We start from the raw sequence: 26,680 nt of genomic DNA on the forward strand, positions 1-26,680 counted from the left end.
ACAATAAAAACAATCATATTGTGAAATTTATAACAATTCATAACAATTCTTTTCGTTTTCTATTTTAATAGGTTTGAAATGTAATTTATTCCTGTGATGGCAAAGCTGAACTTTTTTAGCAGCCATTACTCCAGTCTCCAGTTTCACATGTTTCTACAGAAATCATTCAAATATACTGATTTCCTGCTCAAGAAACATTTCTTATTGTTTTTAGTGTTGAAAACACTACATGCTGCTTAATAGTTTTGTGAAAAACGTTTTTTTTTTTATATACAGAATGTTCAAAGGAAGAGCATTTTTGAAATGGAAATGTTTTGTAACAATGTCAAAGTCACTTTTGATCAAATTATTGTGCCCTAGATGTATTCGTGCTGTCAAAATTATCGCGTTAACGCATTCGATTAATTTGAAATATTTAACGCGTTAAAAAAAAATAACGCAATTAACGCGGTTGCAGTTTTTTTTATTTCCAGTTGTGGCCTATGTGTGTTCAACGTGCAAAGAAATATGGATAAGACCAAGGAAGGACTTTTAGACGGAAAGTTTCAGTAAAAAACTCTGCCGGATTACTCTTCAGTCTGCCACAAGAAACATTACTCTTCATTTAGTCTGCCACAAGAAACAGCAACATTAAAATCATGAACTCAAATGTCATTGTTTAAAAAAAAAAACAAAAAAAACAATGACTGTAACAGTGCGTAAATCAGACCTTTCTGTAACGCTAACGTTAATAAGCTTAAACGAAAATAAACGAAATAATTGTGTAGCGGAGTATTTTTTGTACACAGTGCCGCGAACTGTCAATCACTCCTGTACGCGTGTATCACTGTCCTCCTCGCAGCTGCAGCAACTTGCGCTCTCTCTCTTCATCAAGCTTTAAAACAAAAAGGTGACAAAAAGATCATATTGTCTTTGTGTATAGGTTATAGATTAATTAGATAAATGAATATCTAAATTTGTGCCTTGCCGTCTACGGTATTTTTTTAGAACTTAGAAAAAAGATGCTGCAGCCAATGAGCAGCCAGCGGGGGCTGCAGGATAACTCAACCTCCGCAGACAGTTTTTAATGTTTATCAGACAATAAATACTCAAGATTTTGCTTTAGTATAACTCACAACGAGTTTCACACACCTTCTCCGGCCACGTTGAGTTGTTGACACTTAACAGTGGGAAAAGCGACACATCCGCTATTCACTTGTATAACTTAAGGGTGAATGGGTAATGTAGTTTCTGCTCTGGGTGGGATGAATTAGGAAGCTTGCATTGTGAAGGGCGCTCTGAAAATCGGCAGTGCAGGTGAAAGATTAAAACCTCTATTAAAACAGATGTCCAAATGAGCGTACCGGTACGCTACAAGCACGTTCTGGGCGCACGGAGAGGTGGCGGTACGCTCAAGGGCTATATTTGGAAGTGGCGGTACCGGTGTGTACCGGCCCACTTAAAGCACTGGCAATAACTATACTTTGGAATTTTTTTGCAGTACACTTAGAATTCAACATGGAAATCATTTTTGTCTATTATTGGCATTGATTGTTTTGAAATTCAAATGGTACTTAGCCTACATGTCTGTGTTTTTATTTCTGTAATAAATATGGCTTTCAAGCCAACAGTTAATTTGGAGGATATTGATGGTTTATTGCAGGTATGTTGTTTACATGAGAAAATCTGTGTTACAAGTTAAACAAAAATTCCAATAAACAATCATATTTTGAATTTAAATAGTTTCTTTGTCTTGAGTTTACATTAATTATTTACATTTTACATTTACATATCCAAAAAGTTTCAGTCTTTTAATTGCGATTAATCGCGATTAATTTAAAAAAATTGTGCGATTAATTAGTTAATTTTTTTTAATCGATTGACAGCACTAATTCATTCCTTTAAAAGAAATTAAACAGTAGTGTACACATACAAATTTATTTTTAACATTTTAAGTTATATAAATAAGTTAATATTTTATGAACAAATAATAAGTTACCATTTAAAAAAAATGACACTGTTTAAAAAAAAAAACTCAAATATGATTTATATAATGCATTGACTGATGTGGAAGGAATAGCACACCCCAAAATGAAAATTCTGTCATCATTTAGCCTACTCATCCCCATGTCATTCCAAACCTGTATGAATTTCTTTCTTCTGTGCAATGCAAAAGAAAATATTTTAAACAACATGAGACTGAATCGAGTGTTACTGAATAATCTAAAAAGAAACTAAATGCAGTTCTTAGTATGTGGTGTACATCATTTTAAGAAATCTAGATCTAGATGATCTGATAAAACATTTTTTTCCTCTATGAAAAATACATATAGCACTGGCAGCCAATCAGAGGGCAGCTTCTGCTAGGTCATCTAGAGTTTGATCTACACAGCAGCTTTATCTTCTTATGATGAATCTCCTGAAAAAGTGGAGGAGAGCTGCTATAGGACTCAGCATGTGATCAGTGATAGAGACAGATAGACCAAACAATGCAGTACTGGTCTTGGCAATGGAATGTGACTCTTTTATCAGGAACAGAGATAGTGGGCAGAGATTGAGGCCTGATGCTGTTTGCACTCCTACCTCCTACGCTGACACAAACACAGGATTGCTAGGTAAACAGGTTACACCCTTTTAGTTCTGCTAATGTGAACGCAGAGCTGTGGTTCTGTCATCACCACTGCTCACAGCTGTCTCTCTACTGTGTGTAATCAGATCTTGAGCCAGACTTTGTACCTCGACCAACTGCTGCCTCTGGAGCCAAGCTAACTCAATAAGGCAGAAGTCTGACATCATGTGTGCAATTCCACACAAACTTCCTTGTAGATTTTAGCCATTCTTTGTGCCCTGAAGAGGACACAGAGCAGCTGCCCGTCATGACTGATTCATTAATTAAATTAAACACAGCGAGGCCCAGGCCACCTGGTCTCACTTTGTCTTAATTCTGACGTTCATCTTATCAAATGAAGCACCAAGAGGTTGAAATATTTAAAATAGCTTTTTGTATTTTAATGTATTTTAAAATGTAATTTACACCTGTGATGGAAAGCTGAATTTTTAGCAGCCATTACTTCAGTCTTCAGTGACGCATGATACTTCAGAAATCGTTCTTATAGGCTGTGCTGTTTAAGATTTTGGATTTTTTTTATTTCATATTTATTTAATTATTATATAATACTGTTTTAATTTAATTAACTGTATGATAGCTTGCAACAATAACCCTGTTAAACCCATTTGCTAGAAAGCGGCTGATGCCAAGGATCACAGATGAACCCCTGACATTTAAACTGCTGGTTGGGGAATTTGATTCAAGATTCTTTAGCCTCATCGTGCTCGCCAAACCCTCACCCTGACAGAGATATTTTGAGAGTTGGAGATGAGATATAAGTATCATTCATAGCTGTATATGCACCAAAATTGTTGCTGTCTGTCATCAAGCTGCCTTGCTGCTCCAGTCTCCAGTTCAACAAAATGATCTACAATGGAGGATATTTTAGATTATTGCTAATGGTTTCAAACCACAGATTACCATGGTATATACAGTAGAAAAGGCCCTATTCAAACATGACCGGAGTTTCATAGTGGGCTGTAATTACAGGGAACATTATATAGTACAATTCATTAAAGATACAAAGCTGATCTGAGATTTATCTTGCTCACGCTGGCTGAAATGATGATGATGTTATCGGCTTTGTTATTCACTATTTCATACCCCACAAAGTGAGGCTATGAACAACCTCAGAAACCCAATGCAGGACAGCATGTCCAATTTCTCCAGAGTAGGACAGCATTCCCTGTTTGTTTCCTCCTCACATGGACCATCAGCAATTTGGACCACAGGGAAGGGCACTGAAGCACGCCAAACCCACCCTAATAAATAATCCGCAGCTTTGCAGGGTTTCGGCGGGAATGTTGAGTAACCTGGTCTAGAGCACCGTAATGAGCACCTGTTTATTAAGCTCGGCCTTTGTGTCAAAAATCCCGGCCAACAGCAATCACACGCAAGGCCTCTAATTCTACTTTGGCTCTCTTTTTGCTGCTTTTTTTTTTTCTCAGTTTCTCTCTCGCCTTTTCTTTCTCATGAGTGTTTACATATTGAGTTATGCCTTGCAGCGTGAGCTACTGCTGTTGCAATGACACTAACAGAATCGCGTGTCAGAGCAGACACAGCTGTTTGCGAAAGACAAGACTGCACACAACACATTTGCTGAGCTCATGTTATTAATCACATCTGACCTTGTGTTACACTAAGAACACGGAAAGTTCACCCGTTTCCTTTTATTTCCCAGATGCTGAAACAAACTCAAGGCCACTGATCTGTTTATATTCCTGCTCTCGGTGCTTTTCCTGTCCTCGATCTTTGACCTATTGCAATGACCCTAGGAAAAGTGCACCCGAGTTACCAATAAGTGTAAAAGAACTTTAAAAACAGCTAGGAAAAGAGGCCCTTCCATCCAAGTTTTAAATTCCTGGAATGCTAGAGCTCACAAAATGGGTTCTTGGACAGTGCATCTCTCACAGCTGAGGTTGATCCTGGTTGTGTTGGACACCTGTAATCCTGTGAAACACAAGCCAATCGTTCTTTAAAACAGGGGATAGAGAATCTCCCAAGAAGTCCACTGTATCCAAACAGTGAACCTCCCATACAGAGCAAATTGCACATGATGAACGCATTGGCCTGGTCTTGCACGAGGACACTGCTCCAACAAGCTCAGTCCACTGGAATGGGGAGAACAAGATGGGATGGCAGCCCTCAATCTCTCATTCAGAGTGAGTTGCCCTCTCCCACCTGTGCAAACACTCCAGCTCGGTGTGTAACAGGTACTTATACAAGAAGGGGATGAAACATGGATGAACTCCCAGAACTATTCAACTATTCACTGAAACTTTTTAACTAAGCTTATAAGAAAATGTTCAAAGGTTTAGGGTGCTTTCTTTGTGTTTTAATGCCTCCTCCATAAATACCGACACTCAAAGAGCCGCGTCGGTGCAATACAGCGCCGACAAATGCAATTCATTAGCCGCTTTGTTTACGTAAACTGACTTTTCACTCACAAAAGCGACAGGGAGTGCACGTTTAACATAGATCACGAACTACAAAGAAAAGCCCTCAGACTTCAGAGGAGAATAATGGGCTAATGGTTCTGGTTTGCATCTGAGATAAAAAAAAATATATGGGGTAAAATACAGCGTCAGTTTTTATTTGCCAGGCTGGGTTCATGCTATCCTGACATTAATGTTCTAGTGTGTGCATGTGTTTGGACTCACTGCAGAGTCTGATATTATGAACATCATGTTCAGATTTAACAACTGCACTATTTCCCGATTGAAATGTGCTGGTTAACTCGCTCAGCATTTACAATGCCAAGGAACACACGCACATGTGCATGTGTGTGCACGTATACACAAGCAGACAGAGGTGTTTGCCAAATAATCCTTTTTTGAAATATCAATTGCCAGATAAGTATAATTAAACAATGCTCACTTCCTGTGGCAAGACTAACTTCATCAGAAAATGTGTTAATATTGAAATCACCTCCATCATAATTAGCTCTAAAAACAGGCCAGATTACAAACACATGTACACATGCATGGAAACACACATGTAACATAATGTTTCTCTCTAAAGAACTTCATACTGAAATTTCCAGAATTGTAAATTTTTTTTTTTTAGGTTTTCTTTTACAAGAGTGTATTTATTTGACACAGTTTACAGCTCTTTCAGACTATGTGTTGACTCCAGTGCACACAGACAGACAGGCAGATAAGAACAGCTCTGGTTACAGCTGTTTGTATCCGTAGGCATTTTTAACTCTCTGCCAAGTACATCATTTATCTAACACAGAATACATGTACAACTCAGTGCTAGGTGCAGTTAATTGAAATTACATAAATGTGCTTGTGGTAATATGCAAGTAAAGTTATTGAGAATTTATAAGAGGAATGAATAAAAATAACTACACCAAAGATTTTCTACATTACAGAGATGCATCACAGTGGACATACAGTAACATTCTAGACTGGATGGCCAGTATAATGTTGTAAAACTTATTTATGCAATTTGCATATGCACACATGTCAATTTGATGGTCTACATCTGGTTGCAAAACAATAAAAATGATATTTCAATAAAATGTGAGCACTATTAGAATGATGTTTGGTTTACAAGTTTTTCATTTTGGACTCTTTCTCACACAAATATCCTATGGCTTTAGAAGGCATGGAATATAACACACAAACACTGACTAGTTTTATGCATGCTAGGTAGGGCTGTGTATTGCCAAGAATCTGGCGATACGATATGTATCACGATACAGGGGTTCCAATACGACATCCTGCGATATTAGGTGCGTTCGACTTAACGCAGCATTGCGCAAACCGATCGCAGTCTGACTCGAAGCAGTGCATGCTGGTTAGAAATTTTGTCTGACTTGAAATGGTGCTGATGCCAGATGACTGTCACATGTGCCATCAAAGTAACGCAGAGCTCTGAACCGGTTCAAGGAACGAAAACGAAAACCGGAAACAAACAATATTTTGACAGGAACAGAACCACACTGTTAGAAATGTCTGTAAATTCAACAGTATTTAACTGTAAAATGAACTGTATTTTACTGTAGGTTAGTTATACAGCATATTACTGTATTTTAAAGTTACATTTTGGGGAATACCCTCTTGGCGACACTAAATTACAGTATTTTTAATTTACTGTAAATCTAAATACAGTAAAGAAAAAATGAGCGCGAAACCTGACCAATCACAGATCAAGTTTTATTTCCCACTTGGAGAAAGAAGAAAACAAGACACACAGATGCGAAAAGAACCAGTCAGATGCAAAGGTGGGTACAAATATTACTTCTTTTACTTTAAATATATTATATCTTTGGTTTAACTAAAACAAAAATATAAATAAAAAAACGCTGCCACTGAATGGTGCGCAGTCACCTCACATTTATGCTGTGAAGAGAGCTAGAGAGAGTTGTGGTGACACTGTGCAAACATTCATATTTCTTTCCTTTCTTTCCCTTTTCTGAACGTTTCACCGTCAAAATATGGACATTAACGGGTCTCTGCCTTGGGTTTGACCCCACTCCAGGAGCTGGTGAGTTTTCATGTGAACTGTTAGCCGAACAACAAAGCTTTCGTGGATTTAGCTTAAAGTCAGTCGGATTTTTTCCCGCTATTATCGCTTGCTGTTAACTGATTACCCCATATAAATGCACGTCATGCTTGTAGTGCTAGAGTAAAACTCGCAATGTTCGTGTCGTGTGCAAACACTGGCGTCTCTGTGGAGACATTATACGCCTTTATTAATCATGCCAAAGGGCATAAAAACACGGCGAATTTAAGGTTTTCGTGTGCAGTTCCTGAATGCTCATACACTTTCCAAAGCCTCTCCGCCCCTCAGTCTCACATTTAACGTTACCGCAAACACATAAAGTTAAGGAAACTAAACAACCAAGAGAAAAATATGTCTACTTCAAATGTAACATTTGTTCTGTACATCAGCATCGGGAGAATAACATAATCTCGTTCGCGAAAATGCGCCAAAAGTGGCACAGAACATAATGGAAATGTTTTCAGGGGACCCCAATAAGTGACGAACCCGACTGTGTACATCCAATGCGCGATCAACGGCTGTCCGAATTCACTCACTCGTTTTCATTCACAGCTTCAAGTGAACCGTATTAGTGGACTAATGTAGAAATGAGTGAATGAGTGTTAAGGGGGCGATTTCGGATTTAGCCAACGTAATTTCCTCATTATTTTAACCTGGGATGTTCTCGTGACAAAGCAGCATGGTGTCTATCAGCCTAATAGCTGTACTTAGGACATAAATGTCTTATTTTTGCTGTTAACATAACTGTTGCAAATAAATACATTTTATACAAAAAAAAGTTTTCGTAATATGCTTTATTTATCTGTGTGTGTCTCAACTTTAAAAGTAGCTGTTTCATCTTTGGATCCTACATTACCTTACATTTCTTACCTATGAAACTTATTTAAACATAACATTACAATTTTTTTTACAATGTTACTAATGTATAGATTAATATCTCACCCTCATGTTCTTTTTACATTTTTTATATTGTATATAAAGTTGTATGTCATAAATATGTAATCTCTGTATTTTTTGCAAGAAAATAAAAGTAGACGTTGAGTACTAAACATGCTCCATCCGGGTTCGTCACATATTGGGTCCCCTGGAAATATTTCCGTTGTGTTCTGTGCCATTTGCAGTGCATTTCTGTATTTGGTTGTGTTGTGAGTATTTGGTTGTTTTGTTAGACATTTTTCACATCAAATGATCTAACTTTTTTTTCTGTTATGTAAAGGTTAAATGTTAACCCTGACAACAGCAAGTGCTCCTCAAAGTTCCACGTCATCAAAAGAAGTGGGAAGATGGTGCAAAGGAAGAACTCTGGTCTGAACCCTCATGTATCCTACTTCATTAAAGGGATAGTTCACCCAAAAATTAGTTCACCCATTAATAACTCACCCTCATGTCGTTCCAAACCCGTGAGACCTCCATTTATCTCCTCTGTCCCTCCATTGAAGCTGTGTGTTCGGTCTGCTGTCCATGTCCAGAAAGGTAAGAAACACATCATCAAAGTAGTCCATGTGACATCAGAGGGTCAGTTAGAATTTTTTGAAGCATCGAAAATACGTTTTGGTCCTAAAAATAACAAAAACTACGACTTTATTCAGCATTGTCTTCTCTTCCGTGTCTGTTGTGAGAGAGAGTTCAAAACAAAGCAGTTTGTGATATCTGGTTCGCGAACGAATCACTCCATGTAATTGGATCCTTTTAAACCAGTTCACCAAATCGAACTGAATCATTTTAAACGGTTCGCATCTCCAATACGCATTAATCCACAAATTACTTAAACTGTTAACTTTTTTTAATGTGGCTGACACTTCTGAGTTCAAACAAACCAATATCCCGGAGTAATTCATTTACTCAAAAAGTACACTGACTGAACTGCTGTGAGGAGAGAACTGAAGATGAACACCGAGCTGAGCCAGATAACGAACAAAATACTGACTCGTTCACGAGTCAGCCACATTAAAAAAGTTAACAGCTTAAGTAATTTGTGAATTAATGCGTATTGGAGACGCGAACAGTATAAAACGATTCAGTTTGATTTGGTGAACTGGTTCAAAAAGATCCGGTTACATCGAATGATTCATGAACTGGATATCACAAACTGCTTTGTTTTGAACTGTCTCACAACAGACCCGGAAGAGAAGACAATGCTGAATAAAGTCGTAGTTTTTGCTATTTTTGGACCAAAATGTATTTTCGACGCTTCAAAAAATTCTAACCGACCCTGTGATGTCACATGGACTACTTTGATGATGGAACTCTGAGAGCTCTCGGACTAAATCTAAAATATCTTAAACTGTGTTCTGAAGATAAACGGAAGTCTCACGGGTTTGGAACGACATGAGGGTAAGTTATTAATGACCTAATTCAGATTTTTGGGTGAACTATCCCTTTAAGGAGTTTCTGGATTTCAGCTGGCAAAACTATAAGCTACTAAGAGCAAATACATTCTACACAGGAGTTTTCTGAATTTGTAAATTTTTAAGATTGCTCTTATGACTGAATCTGTTCATGTCTGTTGTTTTAAAATGCTCTTAATATGAAACTTTTATTTATAAATGAAATGTATTCAAGTTTTTGGAAAACTGAAAGTACAATCTGCAAGAATATTAAAATGTTATTTCAAGTATTACAATTTAACTGTTAAACCAATAAAAGAAGTTAAACAGTCTTTTGTTTCTTTTTATAGTTTTTACTACTGAGACATGAGACCTGTTGAAATACAATAATTTGTAAAGTTTTACAATACATAAAAGTGAACCAATTACAGTAAATTTCACAGTGTAAAGTAATATTTTATTGTATTAAAATATATAAAAGGAGAAAAAAACATAATTGTGTTTTACAGTAAAAAAATATATTACTGCAAATACATTTACAGCAAGTTAAATGGTACTGTAAATATGAATACAGTATTTTTACTGTAAGTTTAATTTACAGTAAGTTACTGGCAAACTGCTGCCAGTAAGTTACTGTAATTTCTACAGGAAATTTTTTACAGTGCAGAAACAGAAACGAAATGATTTCTTTTAGTTCCGAACAGAATCGAAAATTTGAAATGGACATAAACCGGTTAATAATGTTATTTTATCGTTCCGTTTAATATTTGAAATTTGCTGTCAACCAATCACAAATTCCAGCAGTACAGCATACGCAAATGTGACTCTGAAGCTAGTGAGTGAAATGTCCTCTCAGCTGTGAACTCAGTCAAGTCTCAATGGCAATGCACCGCCTTCAGGGCCGGATTAAGACCAAATTGGGCCTGATGACGCAGCGCAAAAGGGCCTATTTTTTCTAGGCGTGGGTGCATGTGTATTCGACACTCAAGTAAGACCTGCAGTCCGCAGGAGTACTGCGGTACCCAGCGCAACCGAGTGCGTCGCGGGACAATATTTGATTAGTGAATACGGATGCGGGCGGCAAGATATTATTGTGCGCGGGTTGCGGGAAAATAAAGTTATTTGCGGGACTCCCGCAAAGTGGAAATATCTAACAAAAAAAAATTACTAAAAACAGGTAAACCTTTATTTATAATAGACTAAAATATAATAAAATAGACTTTGCGGAATGGGAGGGTGCTGATGAAACCATGGACAGCGACGTGTAATTCCATTCCGAAATAGCGAGAGATCCAGTTGTGGAAAAGGTGACCTTTTCACACGGGATGTGGTGGGACCGAGACGGGGCCCTTGCCATGGTCCCATGGTGGATGTTACCACAAAAGGCCAAATGACGGTACACTTCAGCTTTGTACACCGGAACAGGGACAATTTTTTTCATCCTCCATTACCAGCAACAATATTAATGCTAACATTAGTGGCGTGCCCTAACGCTAGTATTTCCTGTCACTCTCACTATTATTCAGAGATGAAGACTGCCATCTAGCAGTCGGGATGTTAATTCAAAATGAAATAAATGCCATGAATGATATTATTATTTTATTTTGTAAAATATCAATATTCTGTTTTTGAGAATCGATACAGTATCACCTAACTAAATATTGCGATACTCGTGCGTTTCTTACACCCCTATTGCTAGGTGCATTTTTATGTCATTTATTCAGAGCTCGTCATTCATATTCATATCATTCAATCATCAAAATAAAGCCCAGGACTACCAATTATTCAAAACATAATATATGAAGCAGCCTATGCTTTTCCATTGTGTTCAGTTTCTTTGTAACTTGGCCAAAGCAGCCAGACACTGACGCCTGCATTACTGTTGTCCTGCAGAGGCAGATCACAGACACAGCATGGCTCCAACAGAGCTGCTCCATTATCATTTGTTTGATAAGCACCGTCCGCCTGCAGAGCTGCATTATCTGTCTAATAAACCCAGAGATCCTGACACCTGCTGAGAGACCAGCTGAAGGAAGAGATGCACAACTGCAGTCTGTTTCCCTGTTCTTATCAAAGCTATTTCTACTTTAAAAGGTAGATCATTGAGGTAAATGGGGCATGAGGGCCAACGTCCCCTGCTTACAACCCGAGAGTCTGGAACTGATTTAAATATCTAAAAGTAGAGAAAAATAAAACCTTTTCTGATGTTCCTGTGGCTGCAAATAAAAAAAAAAAACCACGTTTTACCGTATCTGACCCCTTTAAAGAGCACAATCAAGGCCTTTGATACATGTGCCACTCCAAACAGCTGGTAACTGTCACGACTGTTGGATACACATTTCTGTCTTTCATCAAACTCTACGACCAGTAGAGTGCATAAATTGAATAGCTTTATTTATTAGCTTGGATACAGTTCGTTTCACTTCAACTTCAAGCATACGCTCTGCAGCAGCAATCATTTGCCAGATCAGAACAAATGTCAAAACAACAACAACAACAAAAACATCAACAAAAGACAAACATCAAGCTGTGCTGCTCATAACAGCCAGGTGCGGTGGCACAAGAACTTATTTTCTTGGGAGAAAGCAGTCAGCTTCTTTCCACCAGCAGGAAGGTTAGTGAGAAACAGGAAATATCTGCCCACATGAGAGAACAGGGATACTAGAGCATTTTTCAAACTGTTGTGTTCACACTTTGTCTGGACTGACTGCTCTGTTTGTGTGTGTAAGGATTTCTGGAGGAATGTCATGCCAGTCTGAGCTGACCAAACTCATAGAAACCAATGAGGTACTGAGATTACACTCTAAAAAATACCGGGTTGTTTCAACCGAACTTCGGGTGAAATAAATGATTAATCCAATTATTGTCAATGTTAACTGTTTTTGCTTAGTGAAATTGGGTTAATGAAAATAGTTCCAGACAAACAGCAGCAGAGCACAACAGAACAGACAAGTAAAGGTAAATTTTAGTATTCAGTAGTCAACGTTAATCATATAAAACTTAATTTCCTAACAACAAAACTGAGGACAGGTAGGTCAAAATTGAGGACAAAGCCACAACAGAACTGTTGCAAGTTGCAACACACAGTAGGGTTGTTTTCTTTCCCGAAAAACTGTTTTAAACAAATTCTGAGGTATTAAAAATTGTTTTGTTTGCTGATGACACAAATTTATACTGTTCGGGGAAACAATTGGAACAGCTTCTGAGTACAGTGGAAATCGAATTGATCAGTTTTAAAAAATGGTTTGATGGTAATAGTCTATTTAAGTAAAACAAAGTTTATAATATTTAGTAATCAACAAAGTAACAATAAAGTTAAAATAAGGATGAACAATGAGGAAATAGAAAGAGTCTATGAAAATAAATTTTGGGGTGTTATAAATGATCATAAATTATGTTGAAAGCCGCATATAAATTATGTAAAAACAAAAATGACCAAATCCACTGAAATATTAATTAAATCAAAACATACTTTGAATGAAAATTAAATTACATACTTTAAAATTAGCTTGTTTACTTGATTTATATACAGCACAGGCAAAGTTTATAATAATTTACTTACAAATTGTTTTCAGAGGCTGTTCAAAATTAGAGAAGGACAGTATAAACTAAGAGGAATGTATAAATGTATAAATTTAAAAGTAAGGGAAAAAACAAATGTGAAAAATAAGTGAATATCTGTCAAAGGGATTAATCTATGGAATAATTGTGATAAGAATTCAAATTATGTAATTTAATTTGCAAATTAAAAAAAAATTATCAAAAGATGGTGGTTAATTGTTATATGACTCATTATCAATAAATAGTGTACGTATTATTTAACATATTGAAGTAATATTTGGAATGTGAAATTTCTGTAAATTATGTATGGTTGTGATTAAGTATGTACATTTTGGAAAATGTATTATGTTACTTGTTTATCTTGTATTATCAAATCTAATGAAAAAGTGATGTACATCGGTTAAATATGTATAAAGGGTTGATGTTCGGAAATGATGTTCATTTATTTATTTTTGGTGAAAAGGTGTCTGTATGGACCAAAATAAACAGAACTGAATTGGCTGAACAGATGATTCAATGACTACAATGATGGAAGTCTCTTGTTTTGTTTTTGAATTAATCACCATTTTTGAATAAACTGGTTGATCTGTCGGGTCAATGATTCACTTAATAAGCTGTCGACAACTACTGGAGAATAATTGTAACCTGCAGAAAGAATCACTAAAAAGCCACACAATTAATTAACACTGGCAGTCTGGATTACATAAAATAAATATAATTAAATAAATATGGTTTCTGTAAAAACTACATTAATTTACATTAATTACATTAATTTAATATAATTTAACTTAGATTAAATATCGAAATGTTCAAAGGTTAGTTAATTGACCTTTCAATAAATATATTCAGTGACATCTATGATTGATCAGTGGCAAAAGCCCACTTAATTTGAACTTTTGCACTTTATCTTACGCAAAAACTTGTGATGCTTTGAAGTTTATTTTTAATTTTTTAATTTTAATTTACATTTTATATCCAGATTTTATTGAATATCATGATTTTTAAAAGCATACAAATAACACCACCAACTTAATTTCTCACAAGTAAAACAGCTACAGGCAAATAAAGTAGCACTGATATATAAATATAATCAGGAAAGACCTTCTTTGCTCAATCAGTTTTTTCTTTCTTTCTCTACAATGAAGTCATTTGTCTGCTCTTCCAGAATTCTAGGGAAACAAGTGTTTGTGTCGCGAAGTAATGACCTTGACACACAGTGCCAAAGTGTGACTGGAAACACATCCAGTAACTGTCTTGCCTTAAGCTCCATATTGTGTTTCTCCACAACATAATAGTCACTTCACCCAACAATGAATAGATATATTAAAGACATAATAGACACAATCTATTAAAGCAATTTCACAAAGGGTTTCCTCAAAGGGTTCCCCCTTTTTAGCAATTCCACTGATATACACCTCATTCAGCAGCCACAGACAGGCTGTTTACTCACATGCCATAAAACTCACTCCTGTTTCCCTTATTCCCTACTTCTAACACACAGAAATCTGTGGCCCAGAATTCCAAGAATGGCTGATAGGGGGAAAAGGAAGAGCAATCCAAGGACAACACAGATTAGGAACCCCCCTTAAGAAGAGCTTATAGCACACAATGTGCGATAGAGTCAACAAATGGACCAACAAACAGAGGAGACAATGGATTTTTACTTAATAGAGGTCAGGCTCTGACTTGTGGGTTAACCTGACATTCTTATGGGCACAATAATAGTAATCACCTTCAACAGATTAAACACCACAGTTAGCTCTTCCAGATTTATTATACCAGACCCAATAATATTGTTTCAGATAATAGAGACATAAATGAGACCATAAATGACTAAGCCACAATAAAAGATAAAAAGCTCTGGCATCCCGGTATGAGTCAGTGCATTCATTTTAAAGGAATTTTAATCAAAGATAAAATAAACTAAGATATTGCACAACACACACAAATAGCTTTTTCTTTTAAATGCATTTATTTATTTTCCTCTAAGAGACAGTAAAATGTCCTTTGGGCTCGCAGCAGGATGATGGAACATGTGGAGAAGGTCAACACCGTTCTGATTCAACTCTCCAATACACAATCTCCAGCACAGTTAGTTAGGCTTTGATTTATGTAAATTTCTTTTCAACTTGGCAGGGAACACTGAATTATGTCCCTCTAAATTTCTGTTACAGTTCAAGGAACAGGGACCTCTTGTTTGGTCTGAGACACCTCAGAGCAGATAAAGATGTCGGACATCAAAAGAATAACTTAATGTGTGTCTGCGGTTAGTCTGCTGTGTCTGTAAACACAGAACACGGTCGGCCCGTTCCCCGATGAGCTTAAAAAATAGTCAATAAACAAACTGGGCATGCAAAAGGTACATTTTTAATGTCTTGACCATTCAAGAAACTACAATTGGTTCAGCACTGTTAAAAAATTGTTTTGTTATCCTACAATAACATTTTTGATTTGATCAGTTTTAATAATTATAATAGGCCTAATATTTGACTCATAATTTCTACACATTTTTATTGTCAGTTTTAACTTCAAATATGTTAAATAAGAATATTTGCATTGAACTTATAACTACAGAATCTTGTTAAAATTTATTACAAATAATAATCATCATAATAATAATAATGCAACAATTAAATTTCAATTAAAGTCAAGTATAGTTTTTACAGGGCAAAACACATTCACATTTCCCCCCAACAGTCCTGTGTAAAATAAAGAAAAATTATGTGCTTTTACTGATTTATTTATTTGAAATAATATTTGAACACTTCTTTTTTTTATTTTATTAATTTTTACTTGCTAGCGCAATAGCTCAAGAGTTAAAAAGTGAAACATACAAATGATGATCTGATAAAAGTTACACTTAAATGCCTTATTTATGAGCCAGGAATATAAAATCAGCATTAGACTGCTAAATTTGGCCGGTATCGTCAAAGGAAATGGCCTCTAATTATGTCCTAATGAACGAATAATAGCCTCGTAATAGACAACATGACTCACCTCTCGCTTCACATGTCAGCGTCACGATCAAAACCCAAGTGAGAAAAGTCAAGATTCCTCTTTCTGGAAACATTTTATGATGACCCGCCACTAAAAGAAACCATGAGAATAACAACGACAGAGTTTTACATTACCGTTACATAGAAACTCCGACGCGAAACTTAGTTGCGTTAGTCGCGTCGCGTTTAGGCGTTCGTTTGCAAAGTAAATGCGGTGTTACAGGCACTGAGTATCTACTTACATGTCCGACGAAAGCGATTAAATGCTACTAATTAATCAGTTTCTTATAGCGCGATATAGACGAACACACTTGTGCTGCAAAGTCTTCTTTGAAATGTGTTCAGATTTTTCAGTACACTGTCCAGGAGAAGAAAAGTTCAGGAGTACTTAGGTTCCACTCGCCTCTTCTCTTGACATGACCCGTCAGCATCCCTGACCGTGGAGAGAACTGAAGCTCTACAGCTGTGAGTCACACGCCAACAGCTGGAGAGCGGCAGCAATTACACACGAGCGCCCCCTGTATGCGGACAGATGACAACACTACTCCACCACACATGGCAATCAATAACCATTAGAGAAAAACTACAAATCAATAAACAGTTTCTATAGGGTGAATTATAATTAAATTCTTTTCTTTTTTCTTTTTCTAAGCTTCACCGTATAAATTAAGTAGCCTAGTACATTTCTCCAGTTACACTATTATACTCTAACCACATATAAACGATTCATTGTTTGATCCAATTAAATAATTTTATTTAGATTTTATATTACCAGCACCTTTAAAGCAAATTAAAGAGATAATTGTTATTTATTTAACGGTGAACCAAGGTGCGTGTAATTTTGTTTTATCAACTTTATGGCCTTTTTCCCTCTTGTTCAACCTTAATCCTATCCAAGCCCATCACCTCTGAAGTATGCTCTGAGGTAGAGTAGGCTTGGTTTATCGGTTATTACATCTCTCCGCCACTAGATGGTGCTCAAACTATGTGTGATATCTCTAATCTCAATCAGAACTCATTTCCCATCGAAGGACATAACATTTCATATTGTTGGAGCGCCCCGAAGAGCTTAGATACTACTAATAAAAAAGTTCAGTGTATTTTAATATTTGAACCTAAGACCAACATTTATTTTCTATATTTCATTGGCTTTTTTTTTTGTGAGGGTTGTATTAAAAAAATAAAATAAAATCCTGAATTCTGACTTAAACAACAAACACCAAAAACACTAAAATGTTAAAGGTACACATTTTCAGTCATTATTATCAAATCCCTGTATAACTCTTTTCTGAACACAAAATAAGATATTTTGAAGAATATAGCAAGCAATCTGTTTCGGACACCACCGACTTCCATTGTAATGTCCATATAGGTTTGGAACAACGTGAGGATGAGTACATGACAGCAGGATTTTCATTGTGGGTGAACCATCCCTTTGATCTGATTCTAGGAGACAACATGTTTTGACTGCAGTTTTGATTTTCACAAATGGCTTTTTTCACTGTGGCTGACTTTTCAAGAACTGTTGTGTTTAACTGGTTTGCTCCATTTGTATCTCAGTAGTTGTGCAATTCAATATCACTGCAACCTCCTCATAAATCAAAAATGAGATTCTGTGGTGTGCAGAAGCTCATGGGGTTGGGGGGAGGTGCCTGTTTCCTCTCCTTCTTCCCTTTCCACATGATGCGGATTCCCTAAGTGATCTGGAGCTGGATGAGAAACCTCACATTGGTCTCCCAACACCCCCGTGGCCCCCTGGCAGTCCTGCTCAGATATCTGTGATGATGATGTCCTCAGCATCCACCCACTCTGTAGTCTGATGGTGGGAGGTGATTTAACAGTGCTTTGTAGCCATAGGACAGTCTGGCTCATTTCCTCTCTGGCATCGTGCAGTTTTCTCCTTGTGCTTCTTGGATTGCTCAAAAGTTCAGTTTGGAGTTTTATGACTCCCAGCAAGTGCTTGCATGGCTCAGCACCTTACAACAACGCACACACACACACACACACACACACACACACACACACACACACACACACACACACACACACACACACACACACTTATATTGTCTGGTGGTGTTACAATGGTGTTTAAATGGCTTTTCAGAGGTGTTTTGGTAACACAAATCACATTGGGCTGACTAGACACTCACTGAACATAACTGTCTGCTCTCCTGACATGTTCAATTGAAACTCTGTGGCAATACAGCACATAGACACATTGAAAGGAAAATGTCAAAACTACCAGACGAACACAATAATTTGAGCTGTTTGAAGGCATTTAAAATCTTGGGTTTGATTGCAGACTGATCCAAATTATCACAGGCTTGTTAAATATCTCACCAAGACCACCTGAGAGAAGTTTGGATCGCAGCAGCTGGAAATCACCAGACAAAGGCAACTTTCTAAGTGCCTTTGTGAGCTAATGTTTGGCAATGTAGAGAATGAGCAGCCTTGGCAGTGAGTGTGACAGGAGCTGCTGCCCCATTTAAAAGTGCACAACTGATTGCTGGCATGAAACGGTTTGAAATCTTCTCTCCCACGATGATGCGTGAAGTGTTTACTTGTAAAATAAATAAATAAAATTAGAGAATTAAAGTGTGACAAAACATCAAAGCATCAGATATCTCGGCTTGAGCCACTGAGAAAGAGAGGGAATGCAGGGTAAATCAGGTTAAGATATTCAAAACGCAGATAAGAGAGACTTGAAGATTGAAATCTCTGCAGTGTGTCTGTGCATGTTTAAAAGCAAAGTCCAGACAGACATAAAGTGTTCTAATCTAATAACCTGTTCATCATGTAAACCAAACTGAAATATCTAAAATGTTTGCTGTTTCTGTATGTGCTAAATTTGAATAGGGTGACATTTGTTTGACATTGTAATATACACACACACTCAGTGGCCACTTTATTAGGTACACCTGGCTAGTACTGGATTGGACACCCTTTTGCCTTCAGACCTGCCTTAATTCTTCGTGGCATAGATTCAACAAGGTGTTGGAAATGTTCCTCAGAGATTTTGGTCCATATGTATTGACATGATAACATCACGCAGTTGCTGCAGATTTGTCAGCTGAACATCCATGATGCAAATCTCCCATCCCACCACGTCCCAAAGCTGCTCTGTTTGTTTGAGATCTGGTGACTGTGGAGGCCATTTGAGTAAAGTGAACTCATTGTCATGTTCAAGAAACCAGTCTGAGATGATTTTGAGCTTTGTGACATGGTGCATTATCCTGCTGGAAATAGCCATCAGAAGATTGGTACACTGTAATCATAAAGGGATGGACATGGTCAGTAACAATATTCTTAATTGGTACTAAGAGGCCCCAAGTGTGCCAAGAAATTATCCCCCAAACTATTACACCACCACGAGCCTGAACCATTGAGACAAGGCAGGATGGATGCGGCACCCGCTGTGGTATTCTGCTGCTGTAGCCCATCTGCTTCAGAGTTCGACTTGTTGTGCATTCAGAGATGGTATTCTGCATACCTTGGTTGTAACGAGTGGTTATCGCATGAAATATCAGGGAATAATAGTTAGAGATTCGGACTCATAATCCAAAAGTTGCTAATTCGAGTCTTGAGCCGGCAGGAATTGTAGGTGGGGGGAGTGAATGTACAATGCTCTCTCCAGGCTCAAAACCATGACTGAGGTGCCATTTGTGTTAATACCATAAACAAACTGAGTCTTTTCTATTAACCTTTTAAATCGGATCGCAAATCGGTTTTTATCATGAATTAGAATGATCTGATTGCAGTCGTTCTTGAATCAACAACTTAACCGTTTAGTGCGAGTCTCCAGTGAACTGAATTCACAAGTAAGAACCCAGAGATCTTGTGAGCGAATGCGTCTGATGCTGCTAAAAGTAAGTTATTAATTTCGAATTTTAGGATTAATTATTGTAACTGAAAATCATATTTAAGTCAAAACTGTCAGTTGTTTGTGAACTAAATCTGCTGTAAAGAGTGATCTGTTTAAGCCCACTGAAATGCTTGAATGCAGACTATGTAAAATAACACAGATTAAATAAAATAACTCAAGCACGTTCAAATTCCACGCTGCCGTAATGTTATCAGTTTCATTAAAATGCTACCCATGCCGTATGTGATGTCTGTTTTTATATTGTTTATCAACGGTATAAATTTTTCTATTGTTTGGATTAACTAGCCGAGTAGACAGATATGAATGTTTATTCATAACCATACTGAAAATAAGTAAATATTGTTAGCTGATGCTGTCTAGCTATAACAAGCTTGCTGATGCTAAGTTGAGGTAATTGTTTTACAAATAAAGTCCAAATATTTTTATTCAACCACCTAGATAGATTACATCTGGGGGGAAAAGAAAGGATGTGATGTTCAGAACATGGTAACTACATAATTATAAAAAAAGTGGCAAGTGATGCCCTCTGGGGGCATTTTGCCAGGGGTTTTTTTACACCACAAACAAGATTTGAGAAGAAAAAAATCATTATGAAAATATAATGATATTTTCCTTAAAATGTTCTTCCTAACTTCAGACCTTATTCTCATGTCACATACTGTATAAATGTGATGTTCTGCAAAACAACAAACTTTAAAACACCTTTTTTTCTTACAGATTTTCTCTCTCTCAGGTACATCGCAGTGTAAACTTCACAGTTCTCTTGTCAGTCCATATTAACAACAAAAATATATCTTGAAGAGGTCATGGAAAATCCCAGGTATTTTGAGCAGTAGGATTACAAAAATATGTGCTAATATAAAATTAAATTAAGTAGCCTATATAAAATTGCTAAATCTATCTTTCGGTACTTTTTTACTGAAGTACTTAAAATAATCAAGTATTTTTGTACTTTTATTTGAGTAAAATTGAAAAAGGAGTACTTTTACATTTACTGGAGTAATATTTAATGATACGTATCTGTACCTTTACTCAAGTACTTGATTTGTGTAGTTCATCCACCACAGATGGCTGCCCACTGCTACGGGTGTGTGTTCACTGCTGTGTGTGTGTGTGCACTTTGGATGGGTTAAATGCAGAGCACGAATTCTGAGTATGGGTCACCATATTTGGTTGTATTTCACATCACTTATTTTTTTTACTTTATTTGAGCTACTGTTAGCTTTCTATCATCTCGAACCAGTCTGCCCATTCTCCTCTGACCTCTGACATCAAAAAGCCATTTTCATCCACACAACTGCCACTGACTGAATATTTTGGATTTTTTGGACCATTCTCTGTAAACCCTAGAGATGGTTGTGTGTGGAAATCCCAGTAGATCAGCAGTTTTTGAAATACTCAGACCAGCCCTTCTGGCACCAACAACCATTCCACATTCAAAGTCACTTAAATCCCCTTTCTTCCCCATTCTGATGCTGAGTTTCAACTTCAGAAACTCGTCTTCACCACATTTAGATGCCTAAATGCATTGAGTTGCTTCCATGTGATTGGAATGATTAAATTTTTTTGATCATATAAATGCAGCCTTGGTGAGCCTAAGAGAATTAAACAAGCAAACAAATATATGTACCAACACTAAAAGTTTTAATGGTAGTTTATTTATAACTTCTCTAAGGTCAATTGACAATATAAAAAACAGAGGCATAGAGATTAAGAAAAGGAATTATATCTTATAATCTACTTGGGTTCAAACAGTAAGAAATAACTAAGACAGAATTAAGAAAAAGGCAGTGGCATGTGTGTCCCTCAGAGCAGAGAAGAGCAACTCTCATAGTCTTAGCTTCACATTCTGGTTTCACAGGTGACAGCTGTCTCTTTGTGCCCTATGTGATAAATCTGAATTTACAGAGCTTCACTCTCATCCCCAACAAACTCCATATACACCCTTCCTTCCATTGTAACAATGATCTACCTCATGTTGAGAGTGGATGGATGATAAGCATTCCATGTTGTCTTTCAACTTCTGAAACAGTTATTTTTTAGCACAGTTTCCCAAAAATGTCTCACACTCCGGATTAAAGAAAAAGAGAAAACACTCAACAAATACACAAATATGCATGAATCCATGCAGTAGGAGTTTTAGTTATGACCTCGAGAGCTCCCATGCGCTTGAACCAATGGCTGGCATAACTCAAGAGGGCCATTTTTACTTTTTTTTTTTTTCTCAGTTGACACTTCCATTATGAAAACTCATTATGACTAATTTGAATAATAGGACTAAATGTAGCATTTGGCGGATTTCAAGTGCTCCTTTTGATTGCATTAATGTGATGAGGAAACATGCATAGTGGAGAGAGGTGAAGATTCAGATGTTAAAATTTTGTGTACAGCATGAGGATACTGTCTTTTCTGTAATCATTCTTTGCTTTAACGCTCACCTCAATAACATTGAATGTCATCACATTCAGTATTTGCAATAATTTGTTTCAAAAAGTGTTTCAAAAAGATAAACAAATGTCCTCTTTTTTCCCCTTCTCTATGTGCACGAAGACTGTGTCTTTTTACACCATACCATTAATTTATTTAGGTCTGGACAGTGTTCTACTACTGGATCTTACATAGATATATGGAGAAAAACCAGTAGAGACAAGACTGAGGTGAATTACAATAAACACACACCCAAAGCAAATTTCTTTTATTAACAGACAAAACCACAAAATAACAAGCAAAAGACATACAGCAGACAGCACATTTATTAACAATTTATAATCTATCATCCCACCAGTAGATGGCACTGTTGGTCCATGTGGCGATTTGTCAATTTGTTAAGTCTTGTGAACCCTTTTCAGGGCTGTGGACACCATGTGCATAACTGGGCATTTATACAGGTTACAAATGTTCTAAGGCAATACACAGAGACAGAACAAAACGCCAGAGATCCTCTAAATAACAAGTTTTGTAAATCTCAAATACAGAACTTTTTTTTTTTTTTTACCTCATTCAATTTAGAAAGATAAAGAATGACTCTAAACCCCTAGTTAGTCATGTACAATGAGTGTGGAGCTATCTCTTGGTCTAAACCCTTTAGTTCTTTCCACCTTGAAAATGTAACGTGGGACTGAAAAAAAAGAAAGAGTCTGGACCCATCTGCCAATCTCTCATCTATCCCAGGTTAATTGGAAACACATGTTAAAACGTGTACAATTATATTATTTTGCTACTAGCAAGTTTGTGATACTCTAGCAAGAGTGTCACTAAAAGCATTTCTGTTTTATTAACAAAATACAAATATGACATTTTATTGCATTGGTTGTTGTACATATCGTAGCATTTTGGAAATGAAATGTCCCATGAATGGTGCTAAAAGTTTAAAAATAATGTAAATAATGTAAAATGATACCCTAATCCCAACCTATACTGTTGGAAACAGTAAACGTGAGATAAAAGCAAAATTTCTGAAGTAACCATGTCATTTTAGCTTGCTTCTACAAGTCTCATACAACTCTTTTCTCACACCTTGTTTATCAGGACACACAACCAAGTGCTTGAGTGCTTGTACCAAGTGAGCTACTAAGCAAGTTAAACGTGTCAGAAAAGCCATAATCTGTGTGAAAAAGAATTTAAGTTTCTGTCTCAGAGAGAGAGAGAACCCAAATTCAGGTGAATAATAATACGGTTTATTTGAAAGACCAAACTCAGCAAAAAAACATTTAAACATTGGCCAATCAACAGTCACAACATAGCAGGGAAATCTCAAGAGTGGCAAAGGAGGCAAACTGAAGTCTCCAGGAACAAGCAGATGTGCAGGCTTGGAAGGCAAGAGTCAGATAGGAGGGAGATCCAGAAGACAAATCCAACAGAACCAGGCCTGGAGAAGAAACCTCGGATTCCACGCAGGCTAGGAGAATAAATCAGGATGAAAAAGCCCACCAGGAGGTTGACAGAGATGGAGGAGAGAACAGGCAGAGAATCCTGGAGCCAACAGGAAAAAAAACTAGACTGGACAAACTGACAGAGAAAAACTTGATGCTGAGAGCTCAAGAGCAAACAACAATCTGGCACAGAAAAACACACACAAGGAGAATAGGTAGGGCGACAAGTGAGCAGGTCAACAAGCAATAGGTGAGGCAAACAGACTAATAAAAAGGAGGGGGCAGGGCCAAGACATGACAAACAAAGGAGCACATGGCAAACAAGTCAGAAACCATGTGATGCACTTGACAACTATAAACACAGACAGAAAAGGACAAAACCAGGTCGATCAGCCTGGAGTCCTGACAGTTGTTGGCCTCTAACTGCCTCTAGTAATCATTTAAGATGGAGATGGCAGTGTATTTCATGTATAGGTACATTTAGGTTTTTGTATTTTTGCATGTTTTTCCAACGACCTTAGATTTAATAAGATGAAATATGAGGCATATCTGCCTAAAATTACTTGTGCAGCACATTGTGTTGCTGCCCCTTTGCACCAAGTTTTCTATATACTGCAACAGACCATTAGTTATCTGCCGATTTTAATTCAAGGTTTAAAGCTGCTGGAATTCACAGACAAAATTGCATGCAATGCACTTGCATACACATAGCAAAAGTGTAATTTAACTCTTCTTCAATGCTGCATCTGTTTATCCCATTATTTCTGGTTTAAATAGAGGAAAACCTTCTCTGAACATGATTGTAGCTTCAAAGAAAGAGTAAAATAGATCCATATTTTCAATTGACAGAACATATTTGATGAACAAATTGCTTTCAAAAAGACTATGCAGACAAAAGCAGCAGCAACAGGATACAAAGTTTAGATTTAACAGCATTGTGTGAGCATTGACACAGGCGATTGTTAATCACTCATAGGTTAACACTGTGGCATCTGTCTTTTCTCTGAATATGATGGGATTTTTAAAAGGCTGAATCTCAAGGCTGGACACTGACCTTGTCATATGACAGCTCACAGAAATCATGGCTTGGCTGACCTCACATCTGTTTTTAATTATAATATCTGTAATCCATTTTCAAAATTACACAAAACTGCTGGTGTAGATTTGGAGTAGGAGTTACTTTTGCTCAGGAATTGCTAGCAATTCGCAATTAACTACAAAAAGAAATGCCAAGTAACACATTGAACACATTTTAAGCGGAAAGAATGAAATAGTGTTTTCTTATAAAGCATAATCCAATAATCTTTGTTTTATTTAGAGCAAGTCAGCCAGGATTTTGGTTTGAACTAAGTAAAAAAAATAAAAACCCAATAACAATTAAGACTAACTGGGTGTTGGTATTGTTAAATTAACATACATATTTCTATTGACTGCATGCATAGAGTAAGTTCCTTAAGCAGTCTGTAGATGTTATATGTTAAAGTCCATCAAAATGTAATGAAATAAAAAGACAGGCAGCTGAAAACTGCTGAGGCAAGTAAACTACATTAAACATGTAAAATAAAGTTAATTAGGTTACCATCAGTCTGCCTGACAGACTCAGGCCCACAACAGCCATATAATCATTCCTAGAAACAAACATTAACACACAGTGTGTTAAATATGAAAATAGAGTGCTTTGTTTATTGGTGTCTGAATGCATCCACATACAATTGCATGTAGCGACCAAAACAACCAGACAGAAGGGAATCAAAAAAATGTTTTGGGGACAAAAGGGCTTCTGTTATGAGGCAGTTTAGTGGTTAAAGATCTGAGCTGGTAACTTAAAGGTCACATGAAGAGTTACTGAGCTCCCCTTTCACAGTTGAGCCCATTTAACCACAGGCTGCTCTGGAGGGACTGTCTTTGCATTAAAAATAATTTGTATGAAAAGCGTCTGCTAAACGTCAAATAGCCATGCTGAGCACAAATCCCCAGTGCATAAAATCATCAGCTGGATGCCAGTTTGTGTACATCTATCAGATAAAACAGTCCTAGCTCATCTGTAAACACATCATACCAAGTGCCTAATAACAGCCTCTAGCCATGACAATGATCACTTTATGGCACGGCAAGACAAAATATTGTATTAAAATGTTTAATTTGGACTTTTTGCAGGAAGGGCTCCAAAAATGTATTGGTAAACGGGTGCAGTGACTTTGGTTTTCAAAAAACACAATGAACCAACACCAGCATATGACATTGCACTCCAAATCATCACAGACTGTGGAAACTTAACACTGGACTTCAAGCAAATTGAGCTATGAACTTCTCCAGCCTTCCTCCAGACTCTAGGACCTTGGTTTCTAAATTATATACAAAACTTGCTCTAATCCGAAAAGAGGATGTTGGACCACTGGGCAACAGTTCAGTTCTCCTTCTCCTTAACCAGGTAAGACGTTTCTGTCATTGTCTGTGGTTCAGCAAATTCCTTGACACGTCTGTGTGCTCTTTATGCCTTGACCCCAGCCTCAGTTCAGTCCTTGTGAAGTTCACTCAAATTCTTGAACTAATTTTGCTTGACAATCCTCAGTTGGTTTCTCTCGGTTGGATCTGCATCTTTTTCTTCCACACTTTTTCCTTCCACTCAACTTTCTCTTAACATGATTGGATACAGCACTTTGTGAACAGCCAGCTTATTTGGCAATGAATGTTTTTGGGTTACCCTCCTTGTGAGGGGTGTCAATGATTGTCTTCTGGACAACTGTCAGATCAGCAGTCTTCCCCATGATTGTGTAGCCTTGTGAACCAAACTGAGAGACCATTTTGAAGGCTCAGGAAAGCTTTGCAGGTTTTTTGAGTTGAATAGTTGATTGGCATGTCACCAAATTCTGATTTGTTGAAATGATTGAGATGTTGAGATGAGTGAATTGGTGGGTTTTTGTTAAATGTGAGCCAAA

The 26,680-nt window shown here is 37.0% G+C and overlaps 1 protein-coding gene across 1 annotated transcript in view; it reads right to left on the reverse strand.

Annotated features, from left to right (window-relative positions):
* LOC128026996 (fibroblast growth factor receptor-like 1) overlaps positions 1-16,419 on the reverse strand; it is a 34,629-nt gene extending 18,210 nt beyond the window's left edge. The window contains exons 1-2 of the mRNA XM_052614317.1: positions 16,226-16,419; positions 15,985-16,074 (exon numbers count right to left, since the gene is read on the reverse strand). Coding sequence (XP_052470277.1) covers positions 15,985-16,057 — 73 coding nt within the window. The 5' untranslated portion in view covers positions 16,058-16,074; positions 16,226-16,419. The remainder of the gene's footprint in view (positions 1-15,984; positions 16,075-16,225) is intronic.
* Positions 16,420-26,680: the final 10,261 nt, after the last annotated feature.

This window comes from Carassius gibelio, chromosome A14 (genome assembly GCF_023724105.1).
Source record: "Carassius gibelio isolate Cgi1373 ecotype wild population from Czech Republic chromosome A14, carGib1.2-hapl.c, whole genome shotgun sequence".
Lineage (NCBI taxonomy): Eukaryota > Metazoa > Chordata > Actinopteri > Cypriniformes > Cyprinidae > Carassius > Carassius gibelio.